This window comes from Austrofundulus limnaeus, unplaced genomic scaffold (genome assembly GCF_001266775.1).
Source record: "Austrofundulus limnaeus strain Quisiro unplaced genomic scaffold, Austrofundulus_limnaeus-1.0 Scaffold47, whole genome shotgun sequence".
Taxonomy (NCBI): domain Eukaryota; kingdom Metazoa; phylum Chordata; class Actinopteri; order Cyprinodontiformes; family Rivulidae; genus Austrofundulus; species Austrofundulus limnaeus.
Window position 1 is genome coordinate 2,535,077 of NW_013952449.1, and position 13,085 is coordinate 2,548,161.

The following is a 13,085-nucleotide window of genomic DNA, read 5'->3' on the forward strand; positions in this document are numbered from 1 at the left end:
CACACACACACACACACACACACACACACACACACACACACACACACACACACACACACACACACACACACACACACACACACACACACGACGCCTGCAGGCTCGCGGGTGAAACTGAAACTGAAACTGTCTGCTGAGCTCCTAACACTATTTCTCACTCAGTGAAGCTCTTTTCAGATTAAAAATACCTTTGAGGAAATGTATTTTCAGATGCCAAGTAAACTGCATCTTAGCAGACACCCCCCATCCCCCTCGCGAGCGCGAAGCCCCCCGCACTGAAATAGGCTAGGCAGAAGCGGAAAGTGGTTCTTAAAGAGACAGAGGCCAATTTCAAGGTGTTTAGAAGAGGAAGTGATGAGAAGATAAGTTTATTTTCTATTTAAACATAAAAAAACAGCATTTTAATAACAGCTAAAGGGGACATAGATACTTTATTATGGTATAGTATTTAAATGTATGCCTGAGAAACACATAACATTGCCCCTTTAAAGATTATCAAACATCCATTGCTAGAAAATACTCTTATGATGTGGCTTTTTTGTTTATTTTGGGGTTGAGCGGACGAGTATTCCCTACTATGTGGGGACCAACTGGTACTTATGGGTACCTAAGCCTAGTACCCACGGGGGGAAATTCCATTGGGGCTTTGGTTTAGGATTAAGGTGTGCATTCAGTTCAGGTTAAATTTAGGGTTAGGTATGTACCTGTGTGGTTAGGTTTAGTGGTAAGGGGTCAGGGTTAGGCTATAAAAATAAATGGAAGTCAATCCAATGTCCCCATAAATACATCCATACTAGACTGTGCACACCTGTGTGTGTGAGCTAAAAGTCCTAATGTTCCATTTATCAAAAAAAAAAAAAAAAAAGCCTAATGAAATATTTGTTTTTATTAATCACGTTGGGATAATAGGATGTTGTATGGGTGAGTTTCTCATTGGTTTAATGTTGTTCTGATTGTTTTTGTACCCGTTGTGGTCACTGTAAGCTATACTGTGTTGTGTCGATCACAGAGCAGCAGTCTGAGTGTCATGTGGCAGAGTTTAAACACAGAGGTGATGCTAAATTCACAGTGAGGCTGTGTAGAAAAAAATCTCATGACTGTAAGAGCACCGTTTCCCCGCTGTGGTTTTTACAGGTACGAGTGTTCAGTCTTTGCTCTGACACTGAGCTCTGTGAGTTACCAATATGTGGTAAAATATTTCAAATAAATGTGTATTTATTAGGGCTGCACGATATTAGGAAAACCTGTGATGTGCAATAACAGTGCTTAATATTGCGATGATGATATGACTTGCGATAAATGAACAAATGTATAAGTATGGAGTGTTGATATCTTTCTGCTATGGGTTCAAAGCCAAAAAAACAACCTAAAAAAACTAATAATTTCCATTCCAGCCTGAATTTATTTTAAATATGAAGAGATCCATCCAATTGACCAAATACATAAAGGGATCCATTCAGTGGTGAAATACCTCAAGCTTCCATCTGAATGAAAAAAACGCATTAATGCAAACTTTTGAATCAACCATTTATTGCAGTTTATGCAGTTGTTGCAACATGCATATTACACAGGATATTATCGTAATATTGTGCAGCCCTAGTAGTTATAGATAAAAAGGTGTGCGTATTACTTGATAGTTGTGAAAAACTAAAAGCTTGCAAACATTTCAAGAATTCAAATCATTTCCAAATTTGTACATTTTCTCCACAAGAATACAACTTCAAAAGTTAGGAAAAAAAAGAAATACAAAACTCGAGCTGGCTTTTTGTTCTTTATGAATAGAAAAGGGAGTGTGTTGTTGGGGATGCAAATTTCGCTTTAAAAAATACAAATTCTCAACCATGATCCTAAACCACAAGGTCAGAGACTTCTCAGTGGAGCACAGCAGATTGATACTATTTGTGTTACTACTGAAGAGGAGAAGACAGTCTGAGTTAAAAACACCACAGCAATTGTTCAGATCTCAGTTTATTTACTGACTGAGACACAACAAACACCTACTGGGCTCAGTGTTACCATTAAAACTTTTCAGAATAACACTTGACAAAATTAATTAATTCACAAATGACATAATTGTTTTAATTTGTAACTAAAATAAAACGCTATTCTACATTCTAATTTTTAATCTGTCCATCCCATACACCCTTTCAAAAACTGTCGTCCCAACACCTCAACATCTTTAACGTTTAAAGTACTGTATCATCCAGGAACTTTTACACTGATAACACATTTGCAGTTTCAAAACAGAATCAAGCTGTGTAGCAACCATTCTTATTTCTCTATACAATATGAAACAATATATTTCAAATCCATGTAACACCTCTTTGTAAACAAACAAATGCGGACAGTAACACGGTATGCAAACATAAAAAGATTATACTCACTCAGTCCTTGTTAAAGTCTATAATAGTCACACATTCTATTTTTCTTTAACAGTCATGAAATGAAAAGACAAATGAACACATAAATACTGCTCAGCACAGTCCATAAAATATATATAAATGCTGTTCAAAACAATCCAGATCTGTCAGTACCTATTGTCTGTCTATAAGACCACTGGTTGGAAAGAGTTGCAACATAGTAAATGGTACAAAACCTATGAATTCTCTTTTTAACCTCTCCAGGCTCTTGTGAGGATCTGTTTCCCAGTGTGTTTACCTGCGTCTGTCTCTACTCGAGCTCCTCCCACACTCACCTGATTCTCCTGTCTCTCCCCAGGTGTTGCCCATTTCCAGCTCGTTAGTAATCCTTTATGTTCTGGTTCATTGGGCTGTTTTCCTAACCCTAAAACTTATTTGTAAGTACCGGTAGACTTTCTTGCTGTGTTGTCAGGGGTTTTCTTTTGTTAATAAATCGGTGTCTACTTATGAATTTTAAAAATTTTTGTGCCTGTTTCCTGGGTCAAACCTTCAACAAATATGGCCGCTCTGCAAAGCACTTTACAGTGTTTCTCATTCACCCATCCTCTCATTTATATATTTATCAATCAATCAATCAATCAGTCAATCAATCAACCAATCAATCAATCAATAACTTTATGTTTGGTAAATTTTTCACATTAAACATAAAAAAACAAAAACAACAAACAAAACAGAAACAATAATCCAACTCATAATTTACCAAAAAAGGGATAGGCTGAAGCCAAGCTTATTCTTGCCTACCCTATTTTATGCTTAACAACCTACCAAGATATCCTCACAATACATAAATAAATCTACATAACAGCGTAAGATGTTATCATTTTACATTTCAGAGCTCTTTTAACAACATAGGGGCTTTTACACACTATATTCAGCACTTTTTAAAACTATTCTCATGCTACACGATAAAACTTAGTGGTAAACTGCAAGGTTATAATTGTTTTAGATTTTTCCTTATAGTTTAGTTTTATTTCGTTGTGACTTTTTTCTTTTAATTCAGTTATTTTTAATTAGTTTTTACAGTGGATTTGCTTATTTTTATTAGTTATTATTGCATTTTTAATGCTTACTTTTAGTTTAGTTTAGTTGAGTTTTTATTAGTTCTATTAGGTTTTTTTTTTTAGTTTGAACAAACATGCTTGCCAATGCATCCTGAAGCTTGTGATGTTCCTGTGAGTTAACTAACCAACAGCTATTTGGTCTCTAAAGCAGTCCATCATAGTGACACCTTCCTAAAATAATTGCGTAACTCAATTTTGCCAACTAAAAACTTGGGCAATTATTTTAGGACGATGACAATAGTTGTCTCCAACCTGGTGCTACCTGCAGCTTATTTTTCAAAGATCCACATGTCTCAAAATAAATTGACAAACACTAAAACTAAGGACAGGCGGCACGGTGGCTCAGTTGGTAGAGCTGATGCCTCTCAGCAAGAAGATCACCGGTTCAAATCCCGGTCCGGGGACCTTTCTGGGTAGAGTTTGCATGTTCTCTCCGTGCATGCGTGGGTTCTCTCCGGGTACTCCGGCTTCCTCCCACCGACCAAAAACATGACTGTCAGGTTAACTGATAACTCTAAATTGTCCATAGGTGTGAGTGAGAGAGTGAATGGTTGTTTGTCTCTATGTGTGGCCCTGTGATGGACTTGCAACCTGTCTAGGGTGTACCCCGCCCCTTGCACTGTGACTGCTGGATATGGGCACCAGTGACCCACGCGACCCTGAAAAGGAAGAAGCGTGTACAGAAAATGGATGGATGGATGGATGGATGGATGGATAAAACTAAGGATATTCTCTCTATAGTTTCAGTTAGTTTTAGTTAGTTTTGTAAAAAGATTTTACAGTTTTAGATAATCATTTTTTCATTTTGTTACAGTTTTTATTTATTTTAGTTAACTAAAATATTTTTTCAATTTCAGTTTTCGATATTTAGTTAGTTTTAGTTAACTGTAATAACTCTGGTAAACTGTTGGTTCAGTGTCTTGCCCAAGGACATTTTGTCACACTGCAGAGTCTGGAGATCGAAACCCTGACCCTTTGATTGGAGGACAGTCACAGTACCTACTGGGCCAAGCTGCCATCAAATATCTCTCCAGGGAATCCCTGCAGTCTGACATTGTACGTACATGCTAACAGTTTGTTGTGTGATGAGTTGGTGGTTCAATAACCTACAGGTAAGCCAAGCTCATGATAGGTGAAGGTTTTGATGCACATCTTGAACGTCTAGGCCTCCCAGGGGTGCACACAGTGTCATGATCCTGACTTAGACTTACTGATGACATGTTATCCTCCTCAGTCTGACCGACAGGTTCTTCCTGGTTTCTTTTGTTGTCTTGGTGTTGTTAAGCCCAGTGACCATCATCACTGTGTAACACTGGCAGTGGTGGGATGTAACTAAGTACATGTACTTTCTTGCTGTACTTAAATACATTTTTCATGTATCTGTACTTTACTTAAGTGGATTTCATCATGGGTACTTTTGACTTTTACTCCACTACATTTTACATTAAGTATCTGTACTTTCTACTCCACTACATTTCTGTAATGCGTTGAATTACAAAGTACATTCATTCCATGTTGATTTATTTTTTTATTTTATTTTATTTGTGGTTTATTTGATTTTTTTTTGTTAGAAAATAATCAGTGGCGAGAGGGGGAATTGCTGTAATTGGTCCATTGAACAAAGCAGGAAAGTACCATTACACCCTCCTTCATAAAAAAGCAGAGCAGCAGCATGCCCACAATGGTTTCCACCACGGAGGAAATGTGCCATTCATGGCCTTATTTAACTGGTTCAAAAAATGACTTGTTGAGATTTGACAGAGGAGGTTGGTGGTGAATTTACATCTTCTGCAGCTGTTGTCACAATATGTGATGATGCACAGAATCACAAGTCCAAGTGTGAACAGTGTCACAGAGTGTAAACACAAAACTACACATTATCTGCAGCTTTGTTCACTAAAATGGCACCATTGATGTATTAAAACATACATACAGTAGGCACACTTCATGATATCGTAGACCATTAGGGAATACATTAAGCAAGGTACTTTTACTTTTAATACTTTAAGTATTTTTAAAAGCAAGTACTTACTTACTTTTACTCAAGTAAAATGTTAATGTGGTACTTTTACTTTTACTAGAGTACATTCTTGTCTGTTTACCTGTACTTTTACTTAAGTACAGTGTTTGAGTACTTTCTCCACCACTGAACACTGGTTCCTGCTGTATATTTGTTGTGCATTTCTCTGTGATTAGGATCAGCCAGTAACATTTTCCTCATTACCTGACATGGTGCTTTCAGCTGTTTAAAGCTGGATTGTTTGCCGGGGTCTATGATGGCCTGTAACAGTATCAACCATCTTCCTTATCGCTGCTGTTTTCACACTGATTCTTTTCAGCTTTTTCCTCACTCTTCCTCTTTGGCTTAGCAACTTTGAGAGGGATGTCCAGAGATAAGTCGAGCAGGAGGTTATGATGAAAAATCCTACTGTGTCTGAATTTTCCTTGTTCAGGCACAACTTCTTGTAGCAGAAGGTCCCTGTTCACCTGGAGAACAGCTTTGTAGACTCCATCTTACCGGTGGCTATAGTGCCTGTTCCACCTCTCAGAACTGAACTTCAGGCTTTACTTTCATAATATTTCCTCTCTCTCTTGAATTTATTTATTGTATTTCTACAGCATTCTCTGAAGCATTCTGTTTGATTTTTCCCTTTTCTGTGTGCAGTTGGTGATCTGGTGTTCCAGCCTCGGGTGTGAGCCTGAGCAGGATGTAAGAAGGAAGTCATGAGGCTCTTTTAAATAGTAGATAAAAGAGTGTCAGACTGTCGTGTCACTTCTGGTGCAGTTGAATGCAAAGAGAAACTTATTCAATGACTCATTCCAGATGGAGTTTTTTCTTTTTGCACTCATTGAACATTTTCTTCATTTTATGCAGGAGCGTCCCGTTTAATTGTTTGACCTGACCATTTTCCTCTGGATGATATGGTGCTGTCCAGGAGCTTACCTCACCCATCACAGTGTATCCTTAAGGGAAAGCCAAACTTTGTAGTCACTGAACAGCTTGTCAGCCACTGTCTTGCCTAATTTAGATGTTGCATAAGATTGTTTTGAATTATGTGAAGTGGTCTATTCATCTGCCCACATTGCAGGAAATCAGTGACCACTCATTCAAAAGGCTGGTTGGTCACTGTAGAGAGGTGCTCAGTTTGATGAAACATATCTCGTGTTGTGTTTTTGGCCAGAAAAATAAGTCTCTAATAAGTGAAGCTGTTTACTCGCTGATGTCTCATCTCTTCGTGAAGAGCTTCTAACACTGTTGCTTTAGATTTCATATGAGCAAGTTATGCTCTGACTTAGGGCTGGGCGATAAATCGATTTAATCGATTGATTCGAATTTTCCATTTATAAAGATTTAATTTAGGAAAAAATCAAGATTTTTTTTTTCCCACCAGTGCACTCTTTGGGGCTTCTGTAGTTCAAAAGTCACCCTGCCTGTCCCTCAAGATGCTTGGTACATGACATGACAATTTGGCAGCTAGCAGAGAGGATCTACTTCTCAAAAAAGGCAGTGTTTCTTTAGATATCTGGAACTGGTTTGGTTTTGCAACCTCGGATTTGGAGCAATGAACTCCTCACTGCAAAATCTGTTTGAAGGCTCTTGCTACAAAAAGCAGGAGTACAACAAATTTGTTTCGACACCTGAAACAGAGGCACTCCGTTAAGTGGGAAGCAAAATTGATTAAAATCAAAAATCAAAATTGGGATGAAAAAAATCAGGGATTTTTTTGGAGCCATATCACCCAGCCCTATTCTGACTGCATCTCATCCATCCCTATCCAGTGTTAGTTCATCACCCTCACATAGCAGGCATCTTGTCTATACGCTCAGAGATTTCCAGTAATGACCTGTGGGTTTTGCCAAACTCTATCATAGGACCGATGTATTGATCCTCTTTCTGAGCAAGACAAATCTCCTCAGCTGGAATGGGCGTGGCACCTAAATCACTCCTCCATTTCCTGGGTTGACAGGGCTGTGGACCAGATGATATCAGCATCCGGCTCCTGCACAGACTGAAATGTAGCCTGCGCCGCTTGAGATGACGGCTCCTCTGTGAATTTCTTCCTTCATTATTTCAACAGGCATTTTTAACTGGCTATCTGCACCAGTTTTCTCTCTTCCTAGTCAGTCCTTGATAGTAAGGTAAAAAAATGCCAATTCTGACAATGACCCTATGACTTGTTGCATTAAGTTTGTTTATAGATAACACAAAAATGAGCAGATTATTGTCAATGTACCCGGTGCAGGATCATCTTTGAACCTCTCTATGACTGATAAAAAGAAGGTGTGAACTGGTCCTAGGCAAGATTTCAGGTGGCGCCCCTTGTGCAGTTTATAAATCTCACAACCAGTTTACAGACATTCACATACCAAATTAAACAGCTTTGTCTTTGATATTAGTTTTTATCTTTAGAAAACAGATTGTCCAATTAAAATTTGCCAGCGCGGCGATGAGAATGCGTGTTTATTTTTATCCTTTTTGGTCAAGCCGCGCAACGTTCAAGTGGCGTCAGAATAAACAACTCTCACTAGAAAAATAATTAGAATACTCTGTGCTGAAAAACAAGCAGTTATTTTAATATTTATTAATATTATTTTACCAATTAACCATGTATGTTACAAACAAACTTTATAATTATAAACATCGGAACTACTTCCATATCGAGAACATAAATGTCCGTTACGTCCTGAATGCGGCACAAAGTCCGTCAGCTAAAATGCTAACAACAACAAGCTAGCGTTCAAGAACTCATCGGGACTTAAATCACTGCTGAGGCTTTTGACAAATCCAATTTAAAAAATAGCTAGAGAGGATGCAGATCTCAAGCACTTTAACAACGGAAATAAAGGAGTTTGACTAGCAGCCGTTCACCCTCGCTAAAGATCGAAGCTTTTATCTCCTTGTTAGACACGGTTTACCATGCTGAACAGCTGCTGCCTCTCTGTGTGTCTTCCTGTAAGTATGATGCGGTCGTAATGCATTCACACTCTCAGAAGCACTGTTTCAGGTAGAAAAATGTTTTAAATCATATATTAATAATAATAAAAGCAAATGTACTTTAAATCTAACTTGTGTTAAGTGCATTATCTGTTTTGAACTTGTGGAATGACTTTTTTTCTTTTGTTTGAATCTGAGATCAGTGTTAAAGGTCTTTATTATAATTAATGTGCCTTGTTTTAAAAAAAAAGGCCATTTGAGAAATTGATTTGTTCGATAAATTTTAAGAAATGTTTGCTTGGTAGGAGATTATTTCACACAGTATAATTTACAGTGTCACTTGGTTTTGGTCTTGTTTATTTATGTTATGATTTTACCCATTTTTCACTAGTCTTATCTCCTGGCATGTTATCGGTTATTATTGGTTATCGGCCATTGGAAGGAGAAAGTTATCGGTATCGGTTCTTAAAATAAGTTATTGTGCATCCCGTACTTTAACCTTAACTTTATGAGATCGTAACTGAAGCTTCCCTTTGGTTAAGTTATGAAATCTTTTCTTTGTCCCTCATTCATTCCTGGATGGACAGTCCTTAGCATTTACTGACTAAGCCCTGGGCCAGCCCTGGTTGCATGTTCATATGCTCAATAAGCATCAGACCAGCTGCTCCTCTGAGCAGTGCATCTCGCTAATTTAACAAACGGCTTCTGGGAACATATCATTTTCAGCAAAATGACATGCGTCAGGACGTGCTACTTCACAGAGATGTGCTGCTCCGCATGAACAAATATGCCCACAAAGTTTTAACCAATCACAAACTGAACTGCAAGGTCTGCAGGGCCAACTTCTGACTAGGGGCTAATGCACACGGCAGGTGTCACCGAGGGGGACAACAGACGGAAGTTCCAGATTTTGTGTCACTTAACAGGGTGAGCAAAATGTGCAACTTGAAGTATAAACCAGCATTTACGCTGTCTTGCCTGTCACACACCTGCTGTTTATCTGTAATAATCCCAGCTGCACTCACTCACCAATCAACCCTCCCAGCAGATATAAGCTCTCTGTTAGATTCTTGTGTGCAACATCCTAAGTCCTGGTTTTTCTCTCATAACACTGAGATACATACAGTAGGTCTGTCTCTGCGGTTTAGCATGTGCCTTGGTCGGTCCTGTTTTTCTTGGCTGCAAACCTGGATTTTGTTTTCATTTAATAAAATGGTTTTTTTTTGGTGAGCTTGGCTCGTCTGCTGTTCTGGACTCTTTTGGTCTTCCAATAACAAACAACCAACCTTTACTATTGAACAACAATCTTACCTGTCTCCATCGTCCTTGTTGCCCTGTTTATCAGAGAACTCCTGATCGAGAGAGGAGGAGGTGCTGCCCTCCCTGCTGACCCCACTGTTACGTCCTGGGCTGTTATCAGCAGAGACTCTCCCTCCCCCTGCAGGGTGGGGGTTGGTGGTGTCTGTGTGCTGCTTCAAAGTCTGAAGCTTGGCCAAGGGGATGATGTCACATCCCGTAGGTCGGTGCCACACTGTCCTCTGGGTGGAGGCGTTGTAGTAATAGAAGCGTGATGTTTTGGGGTCGAACAGCTCCCACCATTGGTTGTCATCAGTCGGCTTGTAGGGAACTCCCTGTGGAGGGTCCCACACGCATTCGCCCGTCAGCAGATTGGCGTACATACGCTCTCTTGTGCGAGGCTCAATGATCTCCACCCACTCCAACCTGCAGGGATTGAATTTGGAGAATAAAACAAAACAATTACTCGTAAAACACAATTTTATCAGTAACAAAGAACTTGACTGAAAATGATGTTTTCGTCAAACCTTGAAAATAGTGTTTTGTGTTCTATTGCTGTATCTTGTTGGAGTATGTGTTGTGTTGTGAATGCCTCTCGGCTATGATCACATCTAATTTGATCTCTCTATCTGTAAAATATACTGAGCTATAGCCATTCTGAAAAGGCTAAGGTCAGTTGGTTGTGGCAGTCATCTTGAATTTGTTGACTCAGTTGTTTCAATCAGTTGTAGATCCACATCCAGTGATCACTAACCTAAGGTTTCATTAAAATCTGTCCAGCGGTTCAAGAAACATTTCGGCAATACAGAGTTGATGACAATAGTAACTGGCAAGGTTTAAAACAGATTTTCTTAAATCAATTAGGACTGATCATTCTTATATAGCTCACTATTTGCAGTATAATAACCTCTCTCAAAGCTAACAGTACGCAGAATCTGTCATCAACTGTTGAGTATGGTCAGTTTATTTAAACTACATTACCCACAAGACATCTCACTGCGTATGTTTGGGGGTGCAGGAGGTGGGGTGTGTTTGGTTTCATTAGCCTCCGTTTGTCCATCCTGCTGCTCAGACAGGTGTGCTTCTGTGAAGTTCCTCTTTGGGGTCTAAGATAAAACTCAGATGATGTCGCCTCCATGTTTTACTGTTTGAAACTTTGTGATATCATTTGTCAGGACTCATTGTGTTGTCTGGAACCTGCCGTATGTGATTTATGCACATCAATAAAACACATTGTGACAGTTTTTATTTTTTGCCTGCTCCCTTCTGCAGGGATCACCACAGTGACAAAACTCACACGGTAGAGTTGGCAAATGTTTTACACCGGATGCACTTTCCGATGGAAACCTCAGTCTCACAAGACCGGAGCACTGACCCCCCCCAAGCTACCATGGCCCCACGTTGGGACAGTTAAAGAAATTAAATATTAAATTTACTTATTTACAGGGTTTTTGCAGATTTCAGTAAATTTAAGACATTTTAAGACCATTAGGAATGACATTTATGACCAAACCAACTTATTAACAGAAACATTCAAATGGTCCCAGAAATTTTGTCATAGAAAATGTTGCCATCTACTTCGCTAACAGAACGATACATTTTGACATCATTTGTTTATAAATATATCCATATATTTAGCTAGGATTTTGACAAAATTAGTCTCCGCCAGTGAAAATACTCTCATTGATTATAATGGTTGTGTATTTGCAGCAGAGGTCGGACTGGAGTGGAACTGCATTTAGTGTAAATTAGGGGTAACTGGATGGTAATCTTGCAGAGCTTACAGCGACCTTCATATCAACTGCTGGGGACCACTTCCAACCAAGTGCAAAAATCACTGATATCCAGCTAAAACTCATTGAAAACACACTTTCCCTCGTTTAAACAAGCAGTGGACATGATAGAACTTTTTTTGGGCTGGTGAAAAAGCCACTATATGCAGGAGGTTGCAGCTGCTAAGAGGTCGAAAACATGGAAGTAAACTGTGCCATTTTTTGCTTGCAGTTATGGGATTTGTAGTTTAACCGCGTACAAAGACCAGTAGCAAACTTAGAGCATCATGAAGGCAGATCGCGTCAACCTCTGATTACGGCACTTTAACTCTATTTATGCAGCCAATGCTTGTTGGGAATGATCAAACTAAAAAAAAAAAAAAATGAAGATTTGACTAAATTTAATTTAAGACCTTGAATGGAAAAACTGGGCATTTTAAAGACTTTTTAGATTTTCAAATTTTCGACTTTTTAAGACCCCACAAGAAACCTGTGCTGAACAGATTTTTGTCAGCATCAGAACAATCACCCCTAAGAAATCTGTAAGGAGCTTCCACTGAAAAAACACTTTTTATTCTGCATCTTGATGCATCAATGGATTAGAGAAAAGCTGTAAAATCTGCAAAGAGAATGGGTAAAATTTACCCAAATCCTTGTAGTAATAAAATCTTGTATAAACGTTGTTTAAAGACAAAAAAAATCTGGACTGAATTTCTAATTTAATTATAAAAAATACTTCCAATAAAGTAATATAAGTTATCTGTTTGAACTGCTACATCAGGAAAAAGGAAGAGATCAAACAAGATAAGTACAAACAGATTTAAAACCATCAGCTGTTACTGAGCTCAGCATAAGCTTTAATAGGAACTGAATAAGTGCATTACAGGACAACTACTGTAAAATCAGTCTTGGTTGTGTTGCACATCTGGAGTGTTTTTAAACCTGTAATTAATACAGATTTTGTTCAAATATTTTGTTTTTTTAAATGTGTGTCTACCTCATTATGGTGTGTGTAAATATATTTACTTAGCACAAAAAGTAAATAATTTTGTGTTTGGTAGATTTAGTTTTTTAACAATGCTTCTTGACATTAAATCTTTTATCAGGCACCTGACTGGCAGCACCTGGGAGTACCAGAAGTTCAAAACCAATGTCAGTAGCAGCATAATAAACTGGCAGAGAAAATGTGGCAATTTTTTCATGTACATAACCTTCCTACTCAGCTCTACTGTTCATCCCAAAAATGCTTGTTCCTTACAAATGTGGCACCATTTAAAAGAGAAATTAACAGGCTTTTCAGTGTTATAAGATTTATTACCAAGAAGCATTGTTACAACAAAGAAACCATCTACCAAACAGTAATTTCTTTACTTTTTATGCACCATACTTTTTTTATTTTTTATTATTTTTTACATTTCACTGCACCTTTTTGAAGTGTTTTACTTTTTCACTCTGGGAAGCAAACACAGATTTTGTTGTACTTTGGTGCAGCGACAATAAATTCTATTCTATTTATATTCCTGGATTAACAAAGTTAAATGAGGGAGAAAAATTCTGTCAAATAATTCTAAGAGAAATGTTTATATATACACTATATATA

General features: G+C 38.2%; 1 protein-coding gene across 3 annotated transcripts in view; it reads right to left on the minus strand.

Annotated features, from left to right (window-relative positions):
• arhgap39 (Rho GTPase activating protein 39) overlaps positions 1-13,085 on the minus strand; it is a 42,378-nt gene that overhangs the window by 23,944 nt on the left and 5,349 nt on the right. The window contains exon 2 of one of the 3 annotated variants that reach the window (XM_014008084.1): positions 9,729-10,139. In XM_014008084.1, coding sequence (XP_013863538.1) covers positions 9,729-10,139 — 411 coding nt within the window. Of the gene's footprint in view, positions 1-2,384; positions 2,491-2,534; positions 2,631-9,728; positions 10,140-13,085 lie in introns of those variants that run through there. The other 2 variants (XM_014008088.1, XM_014008085.1) reach the window with 2 other exon arrangements.